We start from the raw sequence: 27,119 nt of genomic DNA on the forward strand, positions 1-27,119 counted from the left end.
TCCACCCCCCCTTCCCCAGCTTGTGTGTGTGGGCTCGGCTCTCAGCGGGCTCCCGGCTCGGCCGCTCTCGCTCGCTCGGTCCTGCGCCCCGGGCTTTTGTGAAGGAGCCGTCCCCGGCTTTGTGTCCCGACTTCCGCGCGGCCCCGCGGCGCTGCTCCCGGCACCGGATCCCTCCTCCCCCGCCGCGGACAGCAGCGAGCGAGAGCGAGCGAGCGAGCGCGCCGGCGTGAGCGACGACCGAGGGGCCGTAGAGAGGGGGGGACCGAGCCGCCGTAGCCGAAGATGCCGGAGTTCCTGGAGGACCCCTCGGTCCTGACCAAAGACAAGTTGAAGAGCGAGTTGGTGGCCAACAACGTGACGCTCCCGGCCGGCGAGCAGCGCAAGGACGTGTACGTGCAGCTCTACCTGCAGCACCTCACGGCGCGCAATCGGCCGCCGCTCGGCTCGGGAGCCAACAGCAAGGGGCCCCCCGACTTCTCCAGCGACGAGGAGCGCGAGCCCACCCCGGTGCTCGGCTCCGGGACGGTCGCGGGTCGAGGCCGCGCCGCCGTCGGCAGGGTAAGGCCGCTCGGGGGCGGGAGAGAGGGGGGTGGACGACCGCCGGGGACGGGCGTTTGACGGCCGCGGCGCGTGCTCGGCGGCGGGGCTGCGGGACCGGAGGGGTCGCCGTGGTCACCGAGGCCGCCGGCCCGGGAGGGGAGAGGGCTGGGGACGAGCCGCTCAGATGTTCGGCTACCCTGACTCCCGGGGCCCTGCGCGCTCTGGAGCCGGTGCAGACGCGGCCTCCCGAGCCCTGGGCTTAAAACCCCCGCCGCAGGCTCGGCCCAGCAAGCGAGCCGAAGTTCGAGCGGTTTCCCGCTTTCGTGCCCAAGTGGCTCGCAACCTAGGCTCAGAGCGCTCCCTGGAGGGCGGTTTGCGACATAGTCATCTCTGGCCAATTTTTATTTGAAATAAAGGGCTTCCCGCCTTTTTTTTTTTTTTTAAATAAGACTATTTTGCATGCAGAGGTTCTTGGGGGACCGTTTGTTGCCTCGTGCGTGGTGCTCGTTCGCGGTCCGCCGACCCGGCTTGTCGTGGGTTAGCGCGACTGTAAACTGGATGCTTTGCACCGCGTGTGAGAAAGTCGTTCCCGTAGGCGTCCTGGAGAGTCCTAGTCAGTGAGAGTTTTGAGCTGATTACCGTTTTTAAGATTTTGCTTGAGGAAGTAAAGATTCGGAAGCAGACAAAGTTGATGACGTACGGATGTGTCTGTATTATACAGTTTGAAGAACCAGATCAGTGGCATCTCCTGGGGTCCCCCAAATGTTTTGCTATTTGGGTTTTGTTGTTGTTCTTTGGGTACGTTTTAAAGAGTTTTGTTGTTGTTTATATTTAGAATTCAAGCATAAAAAGTCATTTGTTGTTCTTTGGGTACGTTTTAAAGAGTTTTGTTGTTGTTTATATTTAGAATTCAAGCATAAAAAGTCATTAAGACTTGATTGGCGTAACTTAAAATCTTTAAGAGACCCAATGACCGTTTTGATTGGATTGTTGCTGCTGTTTACTGGTGTAACCGAAAATGCGGCTTGCTTCTCTAGTGCAGGGTATTGAACCCACAGCCTTTTTTCTCCGCTTAGCATTTACTGCCGCGGCGCTACACCTCAAGTCAGTTTATTCTTTGAAAGTTTTATACAGTGTTTTCTTGTTGAATGTTAGTTTTTTCCTTTAAATGGTTTTTTTCCCCCTGATTGCTCAAATGAGAGAAAGATACGTCATAGACACGTGTGGATTTAGATGAGAAAACTTTCCTGCAATTCATTCCCCCGGTGTCTTCAGTCTCGCGCATAGTGGTGTCTAGTAAGCACTAGCCCGATAAATGGAAGGATCGGGAGCCTGTAATCCCAGCGCTCTGGAGATGGAGGCGGCGGATCAGGAGTTCGTGGCGATCCTCAGCTGCTTGAGCTCTTGTTTAAAACCGATAAATAAAAACGTATTGACCAGACCAAGCCTATTATTGTATTCGGCGCCTCCCTATTTGTGACTTTTGGGGGGCAAGCATGCATTTTATTGCATTTTTTTTAATTAAGCAAAATACTGGATTTCATTCGAAATTTTTACTTACATGTGTATCAAATTCTTTCCGAATTTTCTCCCAATTGACTACCCGCCCCATTCTGCCCTCCCATTGGTCCTTTTTGTCCCCTTCTACTTTACAGGTTACACTTTAAAAAAAAAAATCTAGGTTCTGCATGTGAAGGAATATGCGATATTTGTGTTTGGAAGGGGAGTTTAGTTGAGATAGGGTCTCATGACCCTGACTGGTCTTTAATTCGCTGTGCTCAAGGATGACCTTGCCTCTGACTCCTAGGTCCTGGGATTAATGGGTGTGCATCACCAATCCCAGTAGGAGAAAAAGATGATAAATCTGCAGTTGTTCAGAACAAGCCTGGTGGTTCACGATTCTAACCTGGGAACCCAGGAAGCCAAGACAGGACTCATGTCCAAGAAGCATTCTGTTAGTTCTCCTGTCTGGGTTCCTCGTGGGTGTTGATTTCTTTTCTGTTCTGACCATAGTCATTCCAGCCCAACCCATCTTTAAATAACGACCCTGCCTTTTTTTTTTTTTTTTTTTTTTTTAGGTTGGGTTGTACCTTAAGCGCAGAGGGATGGTTTAGAATCTTCTAGGCACTGTGTTGACCCCTCATCATTTGTGGGGAGGCAGAGTGTACCTCCTGTGTTCCTGGATCTCTAAGCTAGCTCTGTGGCAGGGGTTCTTTCTGTGGGCCTCAGAATGATTGATAGGTTTGTATTCTCCACCTGCAGTATTTACATTTTTAAAATGTAGAACCTTTGATTGGACTCAGTGATATCAACTACTTGAAAAAAATAATATTGGCAATCAGTTGGTATTGTATTCTTTTAAACTACACAACTACAGTGAGTTTTGATTTTTAGATCTTAAATTGCCACTTTTATGATTACTTGTAGAAAGTTATCCTTAGAGTTTTTTCTGTCTTGGTCTCCTAGATTGCAGGCACTACCATGCCCAGCCTTCATAAATATTTTTAGTTAAAGGATAAATTGTTTCAAAGCACCATCATAATGTTTTACAGTGGGTGCATGTGATGGGGGGGACTGTGTGTGTATTTTGTCTTGTTTTCTATTTTTAGGCTTTTAGCTCTCTCTCTCTGTCTTGATAACAGTGTTTTTAGGTGTTAGCAATTATCTGGATGGTGAGCACAAGACTAAACATTTATGGAGTTGCAATCTGCCTTTTTGTTTGCGCATACAGAGGGGAGCAAGTTGAGCTGTTAAGGAATCCAGTAGTGACATTCCTGAGTGAACCTCTTCAGGGGAGTTTGTTCTGTGCTGGGCCGGTGTTGAATCTAGAATTTCATGCATGCTTATTTATTGGATTTATTTGCTTGTTATAGTCCAGGCTGGCATCAAATTATGCTTCTCTTCTTAGGCTCATTCTGCTGGGAGTTCAGGTATGCCCACCATGCCTGGGCTGATGGTGAAACATGTGTTTGTTTGGTCTTTTCCTCTTTGTTTTGGGTTGTTTTGAGGCAGGATTCCTGTAGCTCAGACTAGGCCTGAACTCTTGTATAGTGTAGGAGGGTGGCCTTGAACTCCCGATGCTCTGCCACCACCTGTCCTTTTCATATAAAATATAAAAATCTAATAGTCATTTAATTAGGTTGAAAATTGATGAATTAGGTTTTGTAAGTGTGTGCCTTGTGTTCAGTAACTTACTGCTACAGTTAATTTCTGATTTTCCTTTTCTTTGATGTCAGGGCAATGCAGTGCAAAGTTACTGTAGTAATAGTTACCAGGAAAGGGTGTGTGCGAAGGGATTATATAGCATGTATGTAAATGTTGCTAGAGAACACACTGAACATTTAATAAATTAGTCTTGGACCTCAGTTTCCTTACTTAGTAATTAATATGAAGTTATTCATGTGTTTGTCTCACAGGAGTGTTAGGATTCTTTTTTGTTTGTTTTGAGACAGGGTTTTTAGGTGTAGCCCTGGCTGTCCTGGAACTCTATGTAGACCAGGCTGGCCTTCAAATCGGGCAATGTTAATGCACACCTTTAATCCCAGCAGAGGCATGGAGATCTCTTGAGTTCGAGGCCAGTCTGGTCTATGGTTAGTTCCAGGATGGCCAGAGCTACACAGAGAAACACTGCCTCCATAAAACCAAAATCAAACAAAAAGGTCTGCCTGCTTCTGTTGGAATTAAAAGTGTGTGCCACCCTGCCTTGCCTGGCTTACCTTTTAGAGTTCTTTAAGTTGGTACAAGTATAATGCACTTAAAATGCAACTGGATACATAACAAACACATGTTCAGTGGAATATCTTATAATAGTACCTGGATATGGTGGTTCATGCCTCTAGTCCTAGAACTCAGGAGACAGAGGCAGGAGGATTGCTGGGTGTTCAAGATCACCCTGGATTCCAGCACTTGGGAACTCTGACTGTTCTTCCAGAGGACCCAGGCTTGCTTCTCAGCTCTGACATGGTTGCTCAAACCTGTAACTCCTTGCTCCGGGGATCTGGTGCCCTCTTGTGGCCGCACATGGTATGCACAGTAATGCTGGCAAAGCATTTTTTTTTTAATATTTATTTATTTATTGTGTATACAATATTCTGTCTGCCGGCCAGAAGAGGGCACCAGACCTCATTACAGATGGTTGTTACGTGGTTGCCGGGAATTGAACTCAGGACCTTTGGAAGAGTAGGCAATGCTCTTAACCACTGAGCCATCTCTCCAGCCCCCAGCATTTTTTTTTTTTAAAAAAGATCGATTTATATATACTTAAAGCTAAGGAGAATTCCACACAGTGATACTTTCTTGGTTGAAACTGCTGCTTTGTTAATTATATATGCCAAATTACCCGCCTCCCAATTTTTGTTCTTATTAAATGTATTTTGTTAGGTGGCATTCATTTTTCCTGGATCCCCTACTTTTTGGTTCACTTCATGAGAACATATTGCCCACTCCAATCTTTTCTCTTTCACTTGAAGTTTTCTCATTATGGAAGTGTGAATTGGTTTCCTGCTTCTAAAAAACCTTAGGTTATTTATGTTCTTTTTTATTTTCTTGTCGCTCTCTGGGGGCAGACTGAAACCTTGAGCATGCCAGGCAAACATTCCCCTGTGGAGCTGACTTCACAGCCCATCGTTTCCAATAGGGCTCGGGTATTAAAGGCTAGGCTCACAACCCAAAACATAAGAAATGGATTGGTTTTTCTCATCAAATTACACTTTGAATTATTTGATTTATGAATTAGGCTCTGTTTCTTTCCCCTTTTGAAGATTTATTTATTTATATAATGTATATGTAGTGCTCTATCTGCATGCATACCTACAAGCCAGAAGAGAAGAGGTCATTAGATCCCACTAGATATAGATGGCAATGAGCCGTCCTGCAGATGCTGGGAATTGAACTCAGGACCTCTGGAAGAGCAGCTGGTTAACTTAACTGCTGAGCCTTCTCTCCAGCCCCTGGGCTCTGTGTATGGTGATATGCCTGCATGTATGTCTGTGTGTCACTTGTCCAGTGCCCTAGGAAACTATTCAAATCCCTTGACACTATGGAGTTAGGGATTGATGTGAGCTAACAATTGGGTGCTGGGAATTGAAGAACAGCCAGTGCTCTTAACTTCTGAGTCATTCTCTGGTCCCCTTTGCCTCATTTTTGATGCTTGGGATAAAAATGAGGTGCTATAATTACATTCTTTCTCATGTTGTCTTATACACTGTATCCAGATTACTTAAACTATACATTAAAAATGGTAGCCCAGTATGAAGAGTCAGATTGGGTCAGGCACTGTAGCATGACTGTAATTCCAAGCTCTCAAGAATATGTTGGCCAAAGTTCATTTGCTTTTATTTCTTTCTAGATACCTTTGAACACACAATTGCTGTCTCTTCGGTTAGGCAGGGCCTTGCCAGTGAGACATACCCTCATCCTGAACAGCATTTAAGTTACTTAAAGTTACTTGTGTATCCGGCTTGTTCAGTCTAACTACAGTTGAATTTAGAAAAGCCTTCAAATAATGGTTTTTAGTAACTAAATTTGCTAGGGCTAATGTAACTATAAGTTATTTGCTGACTGCAAAGAAAATGCCCTGTAAATGAGTGCTCTCCAGGTAGAGAAGATAATTCTACTTTGTTTACAGAAAGCCACAAAAAAAACTGATAAGCCCAGACTAGAAGATAAAGATGACCTAGATGTGACCGAGCTCTCTAATGAAGACCTTCTGGATCAACTTGTGAGATACGGGGTAAATCCTGGTCCCATTGTGGGTAAGTTGATCAAATCTCAAAAGTGTTTTCCAAGAAGCAAGACCCCAGACCATTTTTTTACTCTTATTAATGGTTAGGATTGGGTCTTTTGGGGTTTTTTTTTGTTTGGTTTTTGAGACATGGTTTCGCTGTAGCTTTGGAGCCTGTCCTGGAACTAGCTCTGTAGACAGGCTGGCCTGGCCGCCTGAGTGCTGGGATTAAAGGTGTGTGCCACCACCTGCCCAGCTGGAATTGGGTCTTCAGGGGCTATCAGTCTTTATTTATGTAACCAATCAACACTTAAGTTTCCTTAATTCTAAATAAGGAAGATAAAAAATGAGAGTTTCCAGGAGATAAAATGTTAGTTTACCTATTGCTGCTGTCCTAGCCCGCGGCTGTTTCAGTTGTTTCGTGCCATTCTGTAAGCCTGATCTCATCTGGTCAGATGATCTCAGTGAGTTAGAGGTAGATGTGAGTAGAAGTGCAGATTATTCTGTTCCAGACAAGCTCCGTGTCTTAATTAAGATTAAAAGTATTTTTATTAATTCTGTCTTAATAGCCATAAAGGACAAATGGAGCAGAAGGCACGCAGCACTTAATGTTCTGGATTCTCCTTAGCTCTTCTAGATAGCAGCAGTTTTGCCAGGGTAATTGTGATTCTCTTATAGGGTTTAGGCCGTAACCTCCAGGTGAGAAAAATTCACATACAACTTTGGGTTTGTGTAAAAACTTGAACACTGGGTGGGGCTTGGTGTGTTTATTATAACTATGGCTGGAAATAATTGATTCGGTTTTGTCTTTTGTTTGTTTGAGCCTGGGTTTTACTGTGTAGCCGGCCTATTCTTGCTACCCAAGTGCTAGATTTAAAAGTATGTGCTTCATAGGCTACTCACAGATAGACAAACCTGTGGCTATAATTACCAATAGACATTTGATGTCTTTTGTAAAATTCTGAGAGACACTGAGATGTATATTACATGAAAATATGCTAAATTACATGTTAATGTGCCAATCGTTTGTCCTAAGGCTGCTTACATAGTTCCTATTGTGTGTTGTTTGTGAGCAGTGCACCGGTTGTCATCGTCTTCCAGAAATTACGGGAAGATGCATGCCAGATGTAAATAGAAAAATTAAAGACACTCAAATATGTCCTGCCTGGTTCCCACAGTCCCCAAAGAAATTACACAGAGGTCTACATTAGTTATAAACTGATAGGCCTAATAGCTCCGACTTCTTATTAGCTCTTCTAACTTATATTAGCCCATTATTCTTGTCTGTGTTAGCCATGTGACTTGATGCCTTATTCTGCAAGGGAGTTACATCTTGCTTCTCCCCAGAATTCTCGTTGCCCCACCTCTACTTCCTGCCTGGCTACTGGCCAATCAGCGTTTTATTAAATTCAGTTGACAGGGTATACACCATTGTTCCACAGCATTATAGTCTTGTATTACCTACCATCCCAGAGAAACAATATTTTGGAAGAGTACATTATGTAATATTTTTAATCACTTGCTTTAGAATCATGTTACTTAAAAGCTGGTTTCCCACAGGTGCTGGAAAGATGGTCCCAGTTTGAAGTCTGTACTGCTCTTGCTGGGACCTGAGTCTTGGCTAGAGTCCACATTAGGTGGCTCACAAAGGCCTGCAACTCCAGCTCCAGGAGCATCTGGCTCCTCTGGCCTCCAGGCATCTGCACTGTCTGATGCGAATCCATGCACACACATGCACATAACGTTTTGTTGTTATTTGTTTGTTTTTAATCTTGTAAAAAGATAATTTAGTGCCAGTACTAATGGAACTTTTGCCTCACCACAGGGACAACCAGGAAGCTGTATGAGAAAAAGCTGTTGAAACTGAGGGAACAGGGGGCAGAATCACGATCTTCTACTCCTCTACCAACAGTCTCTTCTTCAGCAGAAAATACAAGGCAGAACGGAAGTAACGACTCTGACAGATACAGCGACAATGAGGAAGGTAAATTTTAAATGCTGTTAGTCAAATGTGTGGGGGTTTTCCTGACTCAGTGTTGACCATAAAGAAGGTAAAGTTTAAAACAGTATTGACAAAATATATGGAGTTTTTTTTTTCTAAATAGCCATTTAGCTTTTGCTTCAAATAGAATTTTTGTAAAGGCAAAGTTCTCTTTCTCCATTATCACATCTCCAGAAGAAATCATTAATTTGATATTTGTCTTTCCAATTTTTATATTTGATTATCAGTTTGATAAATGCTGCTTTGTTTTTTAAAAATTCTATATAAATGATATGCTGAGTTTTATGTGCTATTTTGTTCAGTGTTATATTTTTTGGATCTTTACATGTTTATTTCTTATAATATAGTGCTAATATTTAAATATGACCTTTCCTTCTCTATTGATAGGCATACAAGTTATTTGAAAGATTTTGCTTATATAATTTGTTTTTGTGGTAATTTTGACCATGATTTTAAATATTTTTGAAAATAGAACAAGACATACATTCCTTTTTAAGCTAGAATAAATGCAGACTTTGATATTTAGAGTTTTAACTCATAATTTGCTAGTTTTGTAGTTATTTAATCTGACCATGCCTTCCAAGGCACTGTGTGACAAACTGGTTGCAAGAGTGTGAAGTCTAGGGTCCTTTTCTTCAGCGACACTATTTTAGCAAGGAGGCAAAGAGTAAGAGCCCAGACCAGTCACGCTTAAACTTCCTGCCTCTTTTGCCTCTACAGGAAAGAAGAAAGAACACAAGAAAGCGAAGTCCACTAGGGATTTTGTTCCTTTTTCTGAACTTGCATCCGCTCCCTCTGGTGGATTTTTTCAGGGTATTTCTTTTCCTGAAATCTCCACCCGTCCTCCTCTGGGCAGGACTGAACTGCAGGCAGCTAAGAAAGTGCACACTGCTAAGGGTGCTGACCCAGCCTTGCCGGGGCAGGGGCAGGTGCAGACATACATTCCTTCCGAATCTAGCTATGATAGGTGCGTAGAGAAAAGTTCTCCGTCATCTTTTCAGCGTGAACTCGCTGCCAGGTTGGCTTCTGTTGCCGCTTCTCCTTCACTGATAAGAGAGACCACTACTAGCTACTGTAAAGACACAGTAGAAAGTATTCACCGCGGAGGGAGGTGTAGAGCCCAGCCGGCCTGCACTGCGGGGTCTGAGGTTTTGGGGCAGTCAGTTCAGTGTAGTGAGAGGGAAGTGCTGCAAGAGTCAGAGAGATCCCAAGTCATCTCTCCACCGCTTGCTCGTGCAATCAGAGACTACGTCAATTCTCTGCTACTCCAGGGTGGGGTCGGCAGTTTGCCTGGGGCTTCTAATGCTGCACCCATCCTGGATATAGAAAACATATGTAAGAGACTCAGCCAGTCCGGCCGTGAAGAATCTGAATCCCTGGCTCCTCCCTACAAAGTCCCTAGACTCGGTGAGATGCCTGTAAAAGAAGGGAATTCAGGGTCACGTGTGGCATCTCAGAACATACCTGAATCTGAACATATGTCTGCTTTTGCCAAAAGTGTTGTCTCTCATTCCCTTACTACTTTAGGAATAGAAACGTCTAGACAACCACACCCTGATAAAGTAGATGGCTCAGAACCATCCTTTCCTTTGCACGAGTCTATTTTGAGAGTAATCGAAGAGGAGTGGCAGCAGATTGAAAGGCAGCTGCCGTCATTGGCGTGCAAATATCCAGTTTCCCCCAGCGAGGCAACACAGATACTGTCCGTTCCAGCAGTAGATGATGAAATCATGGGGCTCGTTTCAGAAACCACCCCAGGAGCAGCAAGTCAAGCGTCCTCCGTTGAGTCTTGTGATAAACATGTGGACTTGGCTCTCTGCAGATCCTATGAGGCTGCAGCATCCACAGTGCAGATTGCAGCCCACACTGCCTTTGTAGCTAAGTCTCTGCAAGCCGACCTGAGCCAGGCGGCGCAGCTTATTAGTTCAGACCCTAGTCATCCACACCGAGCACTTGAGATTCTGAGCAGAGCCTACGATGCAGCTTCATATGTCTGTGATGCTGCATTTGATGGAGTGAGGGCATCTGCCCATGCCATGGGGTCTTCTACTGTGGGCCGGCGGCATCTGTGGTTGAAGGACTGTAAGATTAACCCAGCTTCTAAGAATAAGCTGACTGCTGCCCCCTTTAAAGGTGGGACATTATTCGGAGAGGAAGTACACAAAGTTATTAAAAAGCGTGGAAAGAAACAGTAATAAAGAACAGAGACAGAAGCTTATCTTTGATTTGTAGAATTTATGAACTTCTAGGAATTATAGCAACTTCTATGCCAGAATTTTCTTTTGAGGCCTTTTTAGTCTCAATTTCAGGTGTTAAGCTTCCACTCATCAAAGCATAGTCTGATCCCACATACAGAAGCCTAGTAGAGTTTAAGTTTACAGCTTCCTGTTTTATCTTAACACTTTCACACAAGTCTTACATTGTTTTCTTTCTGGTTAAATAGTTTAGAACTCTAGATTTAAAAAAGAGTTCCAGCATCTAAAATATCAGTAGTATCCTCACTTTGTTTTGTTTTTGACAGGCTCTTTGTAGCCCTGGATGTCCTGGAACTCACAGAGACCCCTGCCTCTGCCTCCACCCGGCAGCCTCACTTTTTCCCCTTCTTTTTAGCAGTATCATTCACATACCCTTAAGCCTAGATCAGACTTAAACATTGTTAATCATTTGAAACATTGTTCTTTTTTTTCTTCTCAAAGGAATTTATTTTGCAAAGTCTAGCGTGCAGGAACGCGGAGCTCACAGCCCAGTGATTGCAGTTTGCTGGCGGCCTCTGTGGCTTAACCTTTTCCTCACTCTTGGCTAACTATCTACATGTTCTAAAATTTGTCTGCATTTTTATTCATGCTTTTGTCTACAACAGACTTCATAATAATTCTAGATCATTGTAACTCTTTGAGTGCCAGTACACAGACTTGCTGATTCAGATACTGCAAGAAAGGAAGGGAGAGGGCAGCGTCTTGGTGGTCCAGAGGCATATGCTAAGTGCATATGGCCCTGAGTTCGGTCCACCACCCAAAAACATCTGATAAAAGAGTTTAAATCTAGAGATACTTCATAGGAGAACGATAAGAGATATGTGTACACACATGCTCACAGGCGTGCTTATTTTTTTAGTAAACTAATTTTAAAAAGCAGTATCCAGTTGTGCATTCAGATAGAGGAGGTAGCTGGCTTCACGGGTCACACGAGCACACAGACCACACTTTGAGGGAAGCACTGTGGGTGGTGAGAAGTTAGATACTCTGTTCACTTAGCATGACTTGTTAGATGAGTAAGACACTAGAAAGACAGGGCTCTTTTACTTACATGTACTTAAAAGGGGTGTGCTGTATGTCCTGGGTAGTTAAATTTCAGGTCTGAATGCTAAAATTAGCAAATTTAAATTATTTTCTAAAAACCTTAAGAAGTTTTACTATACTCCAATGTCTATGTCTGTATGAAGCAATGTATTACCCTGTTTTCATTTGTATGGTTGTAAGGGAGCTTGACTAGAGAGACATGGAGAACAGTTTGAACGTGCACATGTCTGCTCCTATCGTGTTCTTAGACTCCACATTCCATCTCTCCAGCTGTGTTACTTGTCTTCTAAAATGTACATGTATACATGTACCTATTAAATACTGTGTGATTCTTTAAAGCCATGTATTCCTGTAGAATGCTTCTACAAATTCAATAAAGTTGTTAAATTTGAACAGTTTGTGTGGTCTCCAGAACATGTTTTATGTGTGCTTTCTTTTTGGAGTTTCAACAAGTTGAGTATTTGGATGAACATACCCTTTCCATTTTATCATTGAAACATTCCAGGAGTGTAATTGAAAATATTCCTGTCGTATATACTTTCATATTTAAGGACCATATATTTAATTGGCTGTTAGAATCTAAATTTAAACAAGGACTTAATTTGTAACCAGATAACTTATTTGTCTAGTCAGTTTCTGTTTCACTAGTAGGTGTTTTTGCTCTGTGCTGTCTCAAGTTTCTGAGATTTTGAAACAAGAGTAGATTTATTATACCAAGGAGTGTACCAAGTGGATACACTGAAGATCTAGTAATAGTGTTGGGGATAGACTTGATTGCTTGGTCTTGTTTGATTGTTATCAATCACTTTTTGGGGGAGAGGGGCATGGCAGGCATGTTTGGAAAGATTAGACTGGAAGGCCAACAAGACACAATATTATCCTGATCACTTTGAAGCGTGACTACAGAAAGCAAACTCTTGGAATACAAGTTGTAGCAATAATTGCTTTATGGTGACAAAAGTAAAAAAGTTAAAGGTTTTGCTTTGTTTTGAAGCGCAGACCAGTCACTCTAGACCCTCCTGTCTCTGCAGCAGTCCCAGGTGCTAAAATTATAGATGGGTACCACCATGGCTGCTGGGAAGTTAAATTTTTCAATGTATTTTAAAGATTTCATATAAGTCTTCAAATTACAGTAAAGTCAAGACTGAAAGAATTGGAACATCAGCTCTTTTTAAAACTGTTATTGTGTTACTGACTTTAAGAGACTCATCGTCTTAGTTGCTTATTTTGTTGCTGGGGGTTGAACCCAGCACCCCAAGTACGTGGCTCTACTGCTGAGCTACACCCCCTAATTAAGGCAGCTAATATTATCAAATGATCGGTGCCACACAATACTGTTTTCACAATTCTCCCCTTCTACATGCTAAATTTTAATAGCTAACCTTTGCTGTGTAGCAGTGATGTGTTGCATAGACAGAAAAATGCATCCACATTGGCTTTGGTTTCTAGGGAAGAGCCTGCACAGGGGCAGTTTGAATTCTCTTTAAGGTTGTTCTAGGGGTGGGGAAAAATGGATAAGAGTAACTAGGAAGGAGTAACCAGATTAAACAGTGGGAAGCCAGAAAATGGACTGAGATTATAAAAGTAGAGGTTTGGGCCGTTTTGTTTTTTTTTTTTTTTTTGTAAGAGGGTCTGTTTGATAAATTTTACTAAGCAGTTTTGCTCCATTGGGGTTTTACAATAAGCAGATAATCCTATGTGCTGATGTGCCTACAGCCAGGGTTCCCGAGTAACATGAGTAAAGCATACCTTGAGTATTTGGGTAAATAACGACTTCTCCGATGTTATTTCCAGACTCTAAGATAGAGCTCAAGCTTGAGAAGAGAGAGCCACTGAAGGGCAGAGCCAAGACTCCAGGGACCCTCAAGCAAAGAGGAGCCGAGCACAACCAGGTATCGGTAGCCTAGCCTGTGGTGGTGTCTGTCCTGTGCCCAGCAGCCACACTGCCCGCTTTGTCATTTTGGTGCAGTGGCTTTGAACCTGGGATCTCAGGTGTGCTAGAGGCCAGTGCTTCACCGTCATGCTTCCTTTTGAGAGGGATGGTTTCAGAAGACAGAAGTGTACTTTTGATTCGACTTCTTTGGAATTTAGATGAATAGTTTTATGCATCTGATGTCTTTGTGTCTAGACTTCTGAATATGAATTGACTTTGTTTCGTCATTTGTTGCTTTCCCTACACTTGGAAGCCAGTATGACTCTAAAGCTACATTATTTAAGATAAAGATTTACAATGGGGGGGAACGACAAGATACAGTTTTCAAAAGGAAAATTATAAGAAACTGAGGAGAAAAGTATAAGGCATTCATAAATACATTGCTTTACAGAGAAACTTTACAGGCTCTAATTTCAGCCAGGTTCCAAGGATTCTCTTCATCCTGACTCCCCAGCTAGACAACGTCTTACTTTGTTTCTCGTCTGTCTTTTCCCGGTCCTGTCTGCCTCATTTCTGTGGTGGTTTTGACTTAGTGTTTCATTGTGTAGCCCTGGCTGGCCTTGAACTTGTCAAGCTTTCTGCTTCCTGAGAGATGGCATGGATCACAGATGTGCACTGTCCTGCCCTGCTTCCTCCAGCCTGTGCCTCCCAGATGCAGGGTGGCAGGATTGTGTCACCCACTGTTCCTGAACAGACGTGGTTTACTGGGTAATCAAGGCGAGGATTCTGTATTGATCACCATTGCAGCTCTCTTCTCCTCCCTGTTTGACAGCCACAGCTGATCATGACAGTATTTCCTGTATTGGGGCACGGGAGGCAGTTTCAAATGTTTCAGTCCTTTTCCTGATCTGTATAATCTGCCATCCTGGAGGCTAGACCTGTGTGTGACAGTGTGGTAGACTTTTTTTAGTCACAATGGAAATGTTGGATGTCAAGGATAGAGTAGTCTTTTTAACTATTACAGTTGGGCTGAGGCTACTCCATTACTCTATCTGTTTAAACACAAGTATGTAGCTGGTGACTACTCATTGAACAGTGTGGACCTTAGGAGTTGGCCTGGGTTTGGATTCAGCTTCTTTGACAGTGTTTCATGAATGACGTGGCCCTCCTAGTGACCGTTTCCTTTAAATACACTAAAGTTAGTTAGAAAGTTTGGATGCCGAAAGGCTGGCTCTTGTGAAGTAAAGCCTTGTCTGGCCTACTTATTAATGGTTAGCAGCTGGGGATGACAGTGCCTCAGGTCATGATGGCTTTATTCGGAATTACAGAATGATGGCTCTACTCTTTGCCTCACTATTTGATCTATAGCTTGTATAAAAAGACTTTCCTTGCCGAGTTCCTTAGTTACCTTGAAGTCAGATATTACAAGAGAACCAGAAAAATAATGCCTCTTATTTGCTAGGTTTCAAATTAAAGCACTCCATCATTTTTAAAGGTGATAAATGTTTTTGAGACAGTCTCTCGGTGTAGCCCAGGCTGTCCTGGAGCTCAATGTGTAGACCAGACTGGCCTAGAACTAACAGAAATGAGAGTTCTAGAATTAAAGGTGTGCCCAACCACACTGGATAATAAATGTTTTATGCTATTATTTTTATGTTCATAATCAGTTGTAATATATAATGATTACTCCTTCATACCAGATCCTTCTGTGTGCAGTACAAGCACTTCATTACTGGGCACCATTCCCAGGCCACTAGATGGGGTCTGGAGGCTCATCCCTCGTTTTCCTTCTTTCTCCCGTCCTTACAGAGAACTTGTGAACACATGATGACATTTCAAGTTTACAAATATAGGTTATAAACTTGGTTCTGACACGTGTCTCATGCTGAGTATCTTGGTTTTTCTAATTATTCTTTTCTTAATTTAAATATCATGTTTTGCATGTTTCTAGTAGGGGTACTAAGTGCAATCCATTGCATTTTCATTAAGATATATCACTAGGATATAAAGTAAGATATTACTTGTTCAATCTTGTGAATGAGTACTTTTTATAGTTTAATACACTGCTAGAGATTCCCGATGCTCTATATAATTGATTGTTTTTCCCCCTAAGTTTAGAGTCTGTTCTCTTTTTGGAAGTACTCTACATAAGATTGTTTATTTTTGCTCCTTTCCCTTTACATCAGTCGTAACCTTCCTCCATCTATTCTGGAGTTCACTCCAAATCAAAATAGATTTTTCCTTTCCGTTCCTCATGCCGCTGGATCCTGCATGTTGAGATTTGTGGGTGTGCCGTGATTTATTCAGCTGCTTCCTTGGGTGGATGTGTGAGTTGTTTTCACTTAGGCGGTGGTTATGCCACGACAAACAGCCATTTGCAGGTAGCATTTCGTCTTTGTCCGTTTGTCTTGGGAAAATGCATGAGTGAAAGGGTTGAATAGTTTTTCTAGGCGTCACCCTACAAATGCCTTGTACCCCAGCAACACTGAGAGCACTGTGCTCTGTTGGGGTGACACGAGTTAGTGGGAATGGTCACTACTGCCTCAACATCCTGTGGTTCACAAGTGTATACCACCATGCCAAACACTTTTTTTTTCTTATAGAGGGCTGGTGTTCAGACCTTAGATTTTGTTTGGGGTTTATAGCCTTTAATAGCCCATCTCCTGTATTTTCATGTGCCTCAGCTACTTGATGCCCTCTGGCTTACTCGTCACTTGGTAGCTTAATCAGAATTCAGTGAGAGGTTTGTTTCTTCCATTTGTCCCCGTGATGAGTCAGAACTTCTAGGGAACATTTTGCTGATAGTCGGGACTGTGGTTCCTACTGGGACTCAAAGTGTAGAACACTCACACTGTGTATATGCTAGTAAGATAATCCTGTAATTGTTGGGTGCCTCTTTCTAAGTTCTGCCGTTGAATGAACATTGCTGTGAGCGGCAGTGTGTGCGTATAGCCACAGCACTAGGCCAGCATAGGGGCATGACGAGCTGGGGGCCAGGGCTGAAGTGACAGCTGTGTCACCAGGATTGAAACTACAGGCTGATAGTTTGTCCTCTGTTGACATAGTTGGGAATTTGACTGTTAATAGGAATTCATTGTTTTAATATGTTAAGTGTTTTATTTGTATGATTTGTCTTTTACATTCAACGGGGATTTGTTCCTAGCAGGCTAAGGAACCCTGAGGTTCAGATTGTGAGTCAGAAATCCTATGCTGGAGAGGTGGCTCGATGTTAAGAGCTCTTGCAGAGGACCTGAGTTGGGTTCTCAGGCTCATGGGTGCCTCACAGCTGCTTGGAATTCCCATCCCAAGGATCTAGCACCCTCTGTGGCCTGTGATATGTATATGCACATACCACACACACAACACACATAGGTCTTATGGGGTTTTGTTTGTTTGTCTAACATAGAGCTGTCGTTGATGTTCATACAGTATTGTCTTAAACAGAAGCTGCGGCAGCCCAAGCACGCTGTACCGCTGCAAAGCACTGGCTGAATGGGTTTGGGCTAGCGTGTAAGAACTGCTAAGCAAGCTATGTCCTCAGCCCTAAATTATATTTTTATTTTTATTTTATTTTTATTTTATTTATTTTTTAATATTTATTTATTTATTTATTATGTGTACAATATTCTGTCTGTGTGTATGTCTGCACGCTAGAAGAGGGCACCAGACGTCATTACAGATGGTTGTGAGCCACCATGTGGTTGCTGGGAATTGAACTCAGGACCTTTGGAAGAGCAGGCAATGCTCTTAACCACTGAGCCAACTCTCCAGCCCCCCCTAAATTATATTTTTTAAAGTCAGTCTCGTGTACCCTACCTAGGCTGTCCTAGAATTGTGGCAGTTCTCTTGCTTGTGCCCCTTGAAGCCACAGGATTACAAGTGTTAGTGTCGCTGTGCTCAGCCACTGAAGTCCTTTTTACATGAGGGAGGAGTCCATTTTACCGCACCCAGAGAGAGCAACCTGGGGCTGGAAGGCAGCAGCACTCTGCTTTCTGTAGGGAGGTGAGAATACAGTCACAGTTTGACAGTGACTTCTTGGGGACCTTGAACCTGATTGGTTTCCTAGGGAAAATAACAGGTACTTAGGAAATTTTGAGTTTAGAAAGTGGATTGTAACAAGTGATACGTGAATAAGTCATCATCAGTCCTCTCTGATTACAAGGTAGCAAAGTCAGTATCTTTAGACATTTCTAGGGCATAGCATTGTTTGTAATTGCTGGCATTTGGAGAGTTGTTGGCGGCTTGGTGTGATAAAATGGTTGTTATTAAGGTGATTGTGTTAGAATCTGACTATTTAACGTGTCGATGCTTGACTAGAGCTATTCTCAAGCCGGAGTGCCTGAGACTGAATGGACCAGTGGATCTTCCAAAGGCGGACCTCTGCAGGCACTAACTAGGGAGTCTTCGAGAGGGCCCAGAAGAACGCCAAGGAAAAGGGTGATGCAAGGCTTATTGCTTAGAGTTGGGTTTTCAGATTGGTAGGGATTTAGTGATTATTTTGCATTTATTGTTTTTGTTCTGTTTTCAAACTAACAGGTGGAAGCTTCCCAGCCTTTTCGTATAGATGGTGCAGTAATTTCAGAGAGTACTCCCATAGCTGAGACTATAAAGGCTTCAAGCAACGAGTCCTTAGTAAATATGTTTCATAACTACCTACGTGCTGTTCTTTATACTTAGCCCACAGGTGGAATTTGGGAGGTGGTGAATTCTGGCAAATCACAGATTTATATTACATTTTACACTAATTTACTCAACCATTTTACAAATAAATTTAATTCACTGTGCAAGAATCCTAAATAACTATGAAAGATACTTTTTACTAAATATTTGAAGAATTACAAGGAGGTCGCATGTGAAGCACAGAATGTGTTTCTAGATCCTGTTACCAAAAATTTTATTAGGGGAAAATCAGAGTTGCAGAAATGGAATATCTTTTTTCATTATAAGTGTCTTTGCTATGTTTGGCTAATTCTGAGTCTGAATAATTTGAATCTTGGCAGGTGGTCAATAGGTTGGCTGGAAATTTCAAGCTTGCATCTTCTATTCTGCCAATCCCTGAGTTCTCAGACATACCCAGAAGAACACCAAAGAAACCATTGACAAGAGCTGAAGTAAATGAATACAATTTAGCCCACTGCTGTCATTCATCTTTCAGAGTTGTTTTCTTAATTGGGAGGGGACAAAATTCTACTGGGAGATCTATGTATGTTCATGTGTGAATATGTGGCTTAAAGACAATTTTAGTTTTGCAAATGGAAATTAGTATGCTATGACCTACTAATAACACTATGCTCTTGCTGCTGTGTGGCTCTTCAGTTCCTGACTGCAGGGAGAGTCTGTGTGCTGCTTTGTAACTTTCTTTCTGTCATGGATCCATGTTTAAAATGCTTCTTGGGTGTAAGGGAAGCTGCACTTCTGTTGGAAAGTCAAGTGATAAGAATTTCAGATAACTGGTGAACTCCTGTCTAACTGATCTTTCCAATGCTAACTGCATGGCTCACTTTAATCTTTAGCAAAGGAGATGATTTATTTTTAGTTGGAATGGCTCAGTTGCCTTAAGCTACAGGTCTGTATTAATTAGGTATCTTCTGTGTTTAACCCTTTACTCTATCACAGAATTTCTAACCAGAAGAAACTGCACTCTGCCTGCAGGACAAGGAAGTTTATCAGGGAATTTGCAGCCAGGTTGCTGGGTGTTTTGCTCTTGAATGTGTGGCCATTTTCCCTTTACTAACTAACTACCTTAAGATACTGTTGAGTCATGAAGTTTGAAGAGTCTAGGAGACTTCTGAATGCTTAGATGTTAACAAAGCTAGGCTAGATAAGAGGGTATTTTGTTCCTAAAATGTTTAAGTATTTTAGTTATTGCTTATGTATCCTAAATTTTAACTTGTGTTTGTTTCTTTGTCTCTTACTAGGTGGTTGAAAAAACAGAAGAAAGAAGAGTAGAAAGGGATATTCTTAAGGAAATGTTCCCCTATGAAGCATCTACTCCAACAGGCATTAGGTACTGGGAATGATTGAATGGAAAATGAATAGTCTAGAGAGCTTTCAGGTCTTCATCGCAGCATTGATGTCCCTTTGTTCGCAGCTGCTGTGGTTCATGTCCATGGCAATTGAATTGTCCAAGTTTATTTTATCAAGCCAGAGTATTGACTCTTTTAGGGAGGAAATGGGGACAGGGTTTGGCAGTACTTGGGATAAAATCCAGGAGGTCAAACATGTTGAGACAGGGTCTCTCACTGAACCTGAGGCTTACCAGTTCAGCTAGATTGACTGGCCAACAAGCCCCAGGAATGAGGCTTGAACTCGGGACAGCAATCTTGGTAGGCAAGCAGTGGCTGCGTTCTCACTGGCTGAGTCAGTTGACTAGCCGTGAGTATACACGTGTGCCCATGTGCTCTGGAATTGAGCTTGGGTCCTCGTGTTAAACTAAGCCATTGTACTAGTACTGCCTGGCCTCGTGTAGCCTGGGTTGGCCCTGAACTCACTGTGTAGCTGAGGATAACCTTGAACCCCTGATCCTCATCCTTTCGCCTAAATGCTGAGTTTACAGGTGTGTGCGTGCTGCAACCTGGGTTTTGTTTGTGTATTGGCAGGTACAGTCCTCATTGCTCACGTAAGGTCAGGCTTGGTGGCAAGTGCCTTGGCCCATTAAGCCATCTCGTCCCTGCTGGTTCTGTTAGTTTGGTTTTTTGAGCCAGGGTTTCAAGTAACTAGGCTGATCTTGGATTTACTGTCTTCAGCTCCAGACATACCTCCCATGTGCAGGGTTGCAGACATGCAAGACCATACACAGCTTAATTCTTTATAGCTAAAAGATTTACAGCCAAAGCAACCTAGTATCTTTCTTCTTTTCCTCCTAAATAGCCTTTGAAAAGCCTTTAAGATGTTCTTAGAGAGTATTTATCCATGATTTAAGTATTATCTTATAATAAGTGGTACAGCTAACTTTAGGGTTTTTTTGAAACAGGGTCTCTCTGTGTAGCCCTCCCTGGCTGTCCTGGAACTTGTTCTAAAGACTAAACTGGCCACCCAAGTACTGGGATTAAAGATTTTTGCCACCACTCCTGGCTAAAGGTGACTGAAGAAATGGCTGTGAATGCTGAGACCAAAACTCTTAGCTTTTTGGTTGCGAACCACGCCTTTATAAACAGCTGACCATCTCTCTGATCTGCAATTTCTTTTTTTCTTTTTTTTTTTTTTAAGATTTATTTATTATGTATACAACATTCTGCCTCCATGTATGCCTGCACGCCAGAAGAGGGCACCAGATCTCAGCACAGATTATGAGCCACCATGTGGTTTCTGGGAATCGAACTCAAGACCTCTGGAAGAGCAGCCAGTGCTCTCAACCACTAAGCCATCTCTCCAGTTCCCGATCTGCAATTTCTAAGATTAAATTTTAAAGATTCAAATGTGGTTGTGGCTTTAGCTCTATAATAAATGCCCACATAGCGTGCAAGGCCCTGGCTCACCTCCCACACCACCATAGAAAGAAAGGAAATACAGAAAAACGTGTAACAATTAGACTCGCTAATTTTATGTGTCAGTTTTCTACTGCTGCTGTACACAGTGTGCTTAGAATTAGTGTGTGTACTAACATTTTTTGTTGGTCTGAGGATAATCTGAAATTCTCTTTCCGTTTGAACAGTGCTAGCTGCCGCAGACCAATCAAAGGGGCTGCAGGCCGGCCGCTGGAGCTCGGTGACTTCCGGATGGAAGAATCATTCACATCCAAATACGTCCCCAAGTATGTTCCCTTGGCAGACGTCAAGTCGGAAAAGACGAAGAGGGGACGCTCCATTCCCATGTGGATAAAGATGTTGCTGTTCGTCGTTGTGGCGGTTTTCCTATTTCTGGTCTATCAGGCTATGGAAACCAACCAAGGAAATCCCTTCTCTCGTTTTCTTCAAGAGTCTAAAACATCCAACTGAAGAAGTCGCTTCGGCACATTCAACTTGGTCTCCTGTTTTTCATAACTGTAGAGAAACATTTGTGTCCACTGTTGACTGAAGGACTGAAATTGTGATTCACCTCAGTGCTGCATTGCAGAGCAAACACGACACATCCATGGACCTCATTTCCATGCTGTGGACTTCGGAGATCACATTGTGCCATATGAAGAATTTTTTTAGCTTTGGAACTTTTTTGTAGGCTTTATTTTTTTAATGTGGACATCTTATTTCACTTTTGGGGAAAATGCATTGTTTTGTGTATTTGAAAATAAGGCAAAACGTGGTGTAATGTGAAGCTACACATTAAATACTTGGAATTCCTACAGAAAAGATTTATGACTTATTCTCTACTAAGTGAAAATCTCACAACTGTGAATGGAGTTCAGTCAGAGAGGGCCACGCAGTTGTCTTCCTGTAGCGCAGTGGTTTCTCCATGGAAGGGGCGGCAATACGCTCTCCTGAGACTGCTGTGAGTGCTGGCGTGGCTGTTGTGGTCCTGTCATACTGCCTGAAATACTTTACATATCATGAAAATCCTGCTTCGTTAAAACCACTTAAGTACGCTTGATTTTCCACAGGGAACTTTGAGGTCAGCATAGGTGCCGGTTTCAGGCTCCTGGGAGCTGCTGTGCCTGTGTGGAAGAGCTCATAGCTAGCGGTGCGGCAAAGCGTTTGTCCGTCGGTCCAGCCTATTACCCAATAGTGTGCAGGGTGTTTGTTCAGGAGTTAGAGACGAAACACTGGTCCTCTGTTTCATTTGGATTCATTGTTTCAACATCTTCTATTACCAAAAATTTTTTTTTTTGCAAGGGGGTTTTTATTTTGTTTTGGGTCAAAGAAGGGTGTTTAATGGGGCTTTTGTTTGCCTTAACCATTTAATTCCTGTTGTAATTCGATTTAAAAGTATAACATTTGCTTTTAAATCACATATGCAGTAGCAAATGCTTAATCTGTAATTCAAATAAGGTGGGCATTATGATTTTATGTACTCTTGAAATGATTAACAGTATCCTTATGGCTGTCTTATTTTTTAGCTGAAATTTACCTCATGTATGGCATAGATAAAGTTGCATTAAGTTTAAATTTTGGTAGAATCAAGGAAAGCATAAAAATTCTAAACTTAAGTCACTTAAGTTGCAGTTTTACAGGCACTGACCATAAAGCACACTAAAAATGTAAATTATTTTTAGTAACATCCAAAATGTAAAGACAATTTTAATTTTTAAAAAGGAGGAAGCTAAAGATGAATATTTAGACCAACACACAATCCTGAATTAACTATTATTGTATTTAGCTTTTAGATATTTCATAGGCGTTTTAAGTAAACTTTTGCCATCGCGACCATAGGTCTGGTCTTTCAAGGCATGTGGGAAACTGGCTGAGATTTGCAGTGCTCGCCTCTCTGAATAACAGTGTCTCTTTTGAGATGAGCCACGGGGGGGCCATGTTTTACTCAACTTTTCCACTCTAAAGGAATAGACATCTTTCTTCCTTTGTTTTCAGACATTGCTTCTCAGATTGCTTTTAATCTTTTGTTGATAATTAAAAATTGTGAGAAACCCCATTTAAATTGTTTTAAAATATGGGGAAATAAATCAGACTTGACATACATAAGGTCAGTCTGGAATAGGAAAAGTATGGTCCAATATTGCAAAAGTAGGACCAGGTAAAACATGCCATTTTTTTTTTACATGTGTACTTAGTCTTTTGTCTGTGTCTGTTTTATTCCATAGAGTAAATGTGTCCTTGATGTAAATGCAAAGCATTTATTAATTCCTAGATGTAGACTTTGCAATATAATTCAATAATAAAGTAATTAACCTCTAGTTTCGTTGTTGTAATAAATGATTTTCAAAAAGCATAACCTTTAAGATGTCTATGTAGCATTTCTCACGTGGTTATTTGTGATTAAGCTTTAGTTTTTGTTTTAATCTGTTCCTGCTTTCTAGTTATTGTAGTAATTGGGTCTCCATTTGTTCCAAAATGTATCCTGAGCAGTCATTAGAGAATGGCGTTTGGAGTCTCCCAAAGCACCACTTCCATCTGTACTGCAGCCTGTGACCTTCCCAGCCGTCTGTCTGAGCTGTCTGCACCACACCTTTTTTTAAAGACAGGAACTTACTATGTAGCCCTGGCTGGCTTCAGACTCACAGACCTGCCTCCTAAGTGCCCATTCAAGGAGCACACAATCACACCTGGCTTGTGTTTGCTGTCCTAAATATTTACGTGAAACACTCAGGATCGTGTGTCTTGCTTGAGAATAAACCTTAGTGTGACTGGAATTCATCATAGCCTGTGTTTGTGAGATGGAGGTGCTGTTTTTGGCTTTGTCGTTTGTGTGTCCCTCTGTGTGCTGAGACGACTTGGACTTCACAATCGTCCTATGGGTAGGTGTTTTTCTTTCTCGTTGAAAAAGATGCTGTGCAGCTGTAGAGCAGTCCATCCTGCTCCATCCTCAGCCTTGATAGTTAGTACCTCAAGTTCCAAGCCCTTTGTGTACCCTTGAGGGTGAAGTAACTCAATTCTTTCTGATTTTTTGAGGCAGGGTTTCTCTGTAGCTTTGGAGCCTGTTCTGGAACTAGCTCTTGTAGATCAGGCTGGCCTCGAACTCACAAAGATCCACCTGCCTCTGCCTCCCGAGTGTTGGAATTAAAGGTGTGCACTACTGCCCAGCTCCCTTTTTTTTTTTTGATTAATCACATTTGTTTTAATCCTTTGGACATTTAAGTACAAGCCTTCCTTGGTTTTGCTAACTCGTTTTCTGTTTTTGTTTTCTGCCTTCCAAACAGCTCTTCCTTTACTGTCACATGCCTCCTCGTCCATTGATTAGTAATAGTCTCCACAGGAAAAGACTCTGACGCTTGTCTGGATTCTTCAATTGCACTTGATGCTTTCCATGGTAACATGTTGGCCTTTGTGTAAACGCAGTCTCAGAAGTAGCATGCCTCCACTTCTGCCGTGTCCTGCTGTTCGTGGGTCAGTTCTGAGGTGGAAGGGTGTATCGGGAGGTGGCATCACACTTGTGTAGATTTGAAAAAGCAGTGGGAAGCAATGCTGGTATTGCTTCTTTAAAGTGCTACTTTAGTGAATAAAACTCTTTTGAGATGAGCCTATCTGCACACGCCTATAATCTTAGTACATAGGAGGATTGTAAATTCATGGCCAGCCAGGGCTACATGATGTCAATATCTTCAGTTTCTTTTTCATATGAACAGGCCAGCTGTATGCCTCAGTGGTTATAGTGTGTGCTTAATATGTACAGTACCCTGGGTTTGGTGTCTGCTTCTGACTGTATAGCCCAGGCTAGCTCTAAATTTAAGGCCATTTCCCTTCCTGCTTTGAGCTCAAAATGCTTTCTACTGTGAAGAAGACCACGCGGATGACAACGCCCTGTGATGTTCAGTACCACTGCCTTCTTCCGGGTGAAGAGGAAGTATCGTAGCCCAGTTTTGGCTCCTGCGGCTGCTGTGGTGCCCAAGTACCCACTGTAGGCCATGGGGATGAGCGTGAGGAAGCTGTTGGTGACCGCCAGGATCTGAGGCAGCACTGTCTTCAGGAGGGGGACATACAGTGTCTGCCAGTAGTTTTGCACGTCTCCAAAGACGGTACCGATTGGTCCTGAAACAGGCGTGAATACTGGTGAATGCTGACAGGAGCTTGTGCAGCAGACGCTCTTGGGCCGCCAGCCATCTCCCGCCAGCCTCTCCAGGTGCATTAATGACCAAGCCGGAAAACAATAGTTCCACATTGTTTTAGTTTGTTTTTCGAGACAGGGTTTCTCTGTTCACAGCTCTGGCTGTCCTTGCCCTGGAATTCACTTTGTAGACCAGACTGGCCTTGAACTCTCAGAGATCCTCCCAGCCTCCGTCTCCCAAATACTAGGATTAAAGGTGTGTGCCACCATGGCCGGGAGTTCCATATTCTTAAAGCCAAAGTAGAAGATCCTGGGCAGCGGCCACGTGTTGTCTTCACCGTGAGTGTGAGGCCACGGTGGTCAGGTGATGGTGAGGTGGCATGGTCTATTGTCCACGTGGATCATCCCCATATGGTGGGAGGGATCCAGTTAAGTATCCCGCAGGTAAACTGTTTACATCTGTGCATACATGGAGGCAGAATGTTGTATACATAATAAATAAATAAATCTTTACAAAAAATAAAATACAAATAAAATATCAATACATATGGTGTTGCTGTATAACTCAACATAAATAACATGGTGAGTTATTCTGCTTACTGCAGAAGAAACCTAAGTTAAGCCCCTGTGAATTTTGTTTTTTTTACATGCTAGATCAAAAATACTATTAGAAATCGGACTTTTAGTCATAGCACTCCAGAAACTGAGACAGAAGGATCATCGGTCCATGCTCCTTAGCAAGCTTTCAACCATTCTGGGCTACAAAGCTGGACTATTTCAAAACCCGAACCAACCCTCTCCCCAAGAAATGGCAAAATTAGGGCTGGAGAGATGGCTCAGCGGTTAAGAGCACTGCCTGCTCTCCCAAAGGCCCCGAGTTCAATTCCCAGCAACCACATGGTGACTCACAACCATCTGTAATGAGGTCTGGTGCCCTCTTTTGGCCTGCAGGCATACACACAGACAGAATATTGTATACATAATAAATAAATATTAGAAAAGGCAAAATTATTAGACTTTATTTTATTTAATTTCAAAAAACTTGGGGCCCAGGTAGTTTAGTTAAAAAAAAAAAAACGCCCACAGCTTCCCTAGTGATCACTTAGTCTTGACAGCGCATGTGAAAACCTGGGATACCTTTGGTTTTGGACCCACATCACCATGGACAGGAAATAAAATTCTCATCATCAAATTTACCCAGTTAGATGGCCAACCCACCAATGCCCTATGATGTGTGAAGTCACTGCCCCTGCCTGAATGCAGGAATAGGTCTCCATTTTTAAAAAGTAGTATTGTGGGGGGGGGGGGCGCAGAGGGCATCTTTATTAACTTGGTTCTCGCCTTTATGTGGGTTCCAGATACCAAACTCAGGCTCTGTGGCGAGCACTCTTACCCTCTGAGCCCGCCACAGATCCCTTCTGGCCAAGTCATTTCCAGGGCTCATGTTTTCTGCTGTTTAGAAATTTGCAAGCAGACTGGGGAAACGCAGCCCCAGGACTCCCCACCGACAAGTGTGTGTGTGGTTGACTTTGGCTATAGCCCAGGTTCTTTTCAAATAAAACATACACAGTGTTCTGCTTAACCCTACATTTTGAATTGTCCGATTCCTTTACAGTAAGCATATCATACTAGTTATTTTCACAAAATGTTTCATGTGGGGATTGGTTAGAGACACTGGAGAACCGGACCGAAGAAGTCGGAGGCCACACACAGAGACAACTGAAAGCAGCGGTTACCACGCCCAAGGGAAGACGCTGGGTTCCTAGAACTTCACCATGGGCAAGAGGGGAGCTTCAGACTTTGTAGAGGCCCGTTCTGTCAGGTAAAAGCAGTCACAGTTACAGAAACCACTTTCTAGTCACTTAAGACATCTAGAGAGCACCTTGAAAAAGAAACCCTGGGGGGCTGGAGAGATGGCTCAGTGGTTAAGAGTATTGCCTGCTCTTCCAAAGGTCCTGAGTTCGATTCCCAGCAACTACATGGTGGCTCACAACCATCTGTAATGAGGTCTGGTGCCCTCTTCTGGCCTGCAGACATACACACAGACAGAATATTGTATACATAATAAATAAATAAAATTAAGAAAAAAGA

At 42.7% G+C, this 27,119-nt stretch overlaps 1 protein-coding gene across 5 annotated transcripts; it reads left to right on the forward strand.

The window, feature by feature from the left end:
• Tmpo (thymopoietin) lies at positions 1 to 23,258 on the forward strand. 5 transcript variants are annotated; one of them, XM_048418613.3, is made up of 9 exons: positions 11 to 558; positions 6,167 to 6,293; positions 8,088 to 8,246; positions 13,358 to 13,455; positions 17,754 to 17,873; positions 17,973 to 18,068; positions 18,437 to 18,547; positions 19,355 to 19,443; positions 21,091 to 23,258. In XM_048418613.3, the coding sequence occupies exons 1-9, from the start codon at positions 283 to 285 to the stop codon at positions 21,371 to 21,373; spliced, it is 1,359 nt and encodes a 452-aa protein (XP_048274570.3). In that variant the 5' UTR covers positions 11 to 282; the 3' UTR covers positions 21,374 to 23,258. The 5 variants fall into 5 exon arrangements, with proteins under 5 accessions (XP_048274569.3, XP_048274571.3, XP_048274572.3 ...); XM_048418614.3 differs by lacking the exons at positions 17,754 to 17,873; positions 17,973 to 18,068 and having other exon boundaries at positions 9 to 558; XM_048418615.3 differs by lacking the exons at positions 17,754 to 17,873; positions 17,973 to 18,068; positions 18,437 to 18,547 and having other exon boundaries at positions 9 to 558.
• Positions 23,259 to 27,119: the final 3,861 nt, after the last annotated feature.

This window comes from Myodes glareolus, chromosome 26 (assembly GCF_982192425.1).
Source record: "Myodes glareolus chromosome 26, mMyoGla1.1, whole genome shotgun sequence".
Lineage (NCBI taxonomy): Eukaryota > Metazoa > Chordata > Mammalia > Rodentia > Cricetidae > Myodes > Myodes glareolus.

Coding starts and splice junctions, on each gene's coding strand:
- Tmpo (XM_048418612.3), top strand. CDS start 283: ATGCCGGAGTTCCTGGAGGACCCCTCGGTCCTGACCAAAGACAAGTTG. Junction 559..6,166: donor GCCGCGCCGCCGTCGGCAGG/GTAAGGCCGCTC, acceptor CTTTGTTTACAG/AAAGCCACAAAAAAAACTGA. Junction 8,247..8,984: donor ATACAGCGACAATGAGGAAG/GTAAATTTTAAA, acceptor TTGCCTCTACAG/GAAAGAAGAAAGAACACAAG.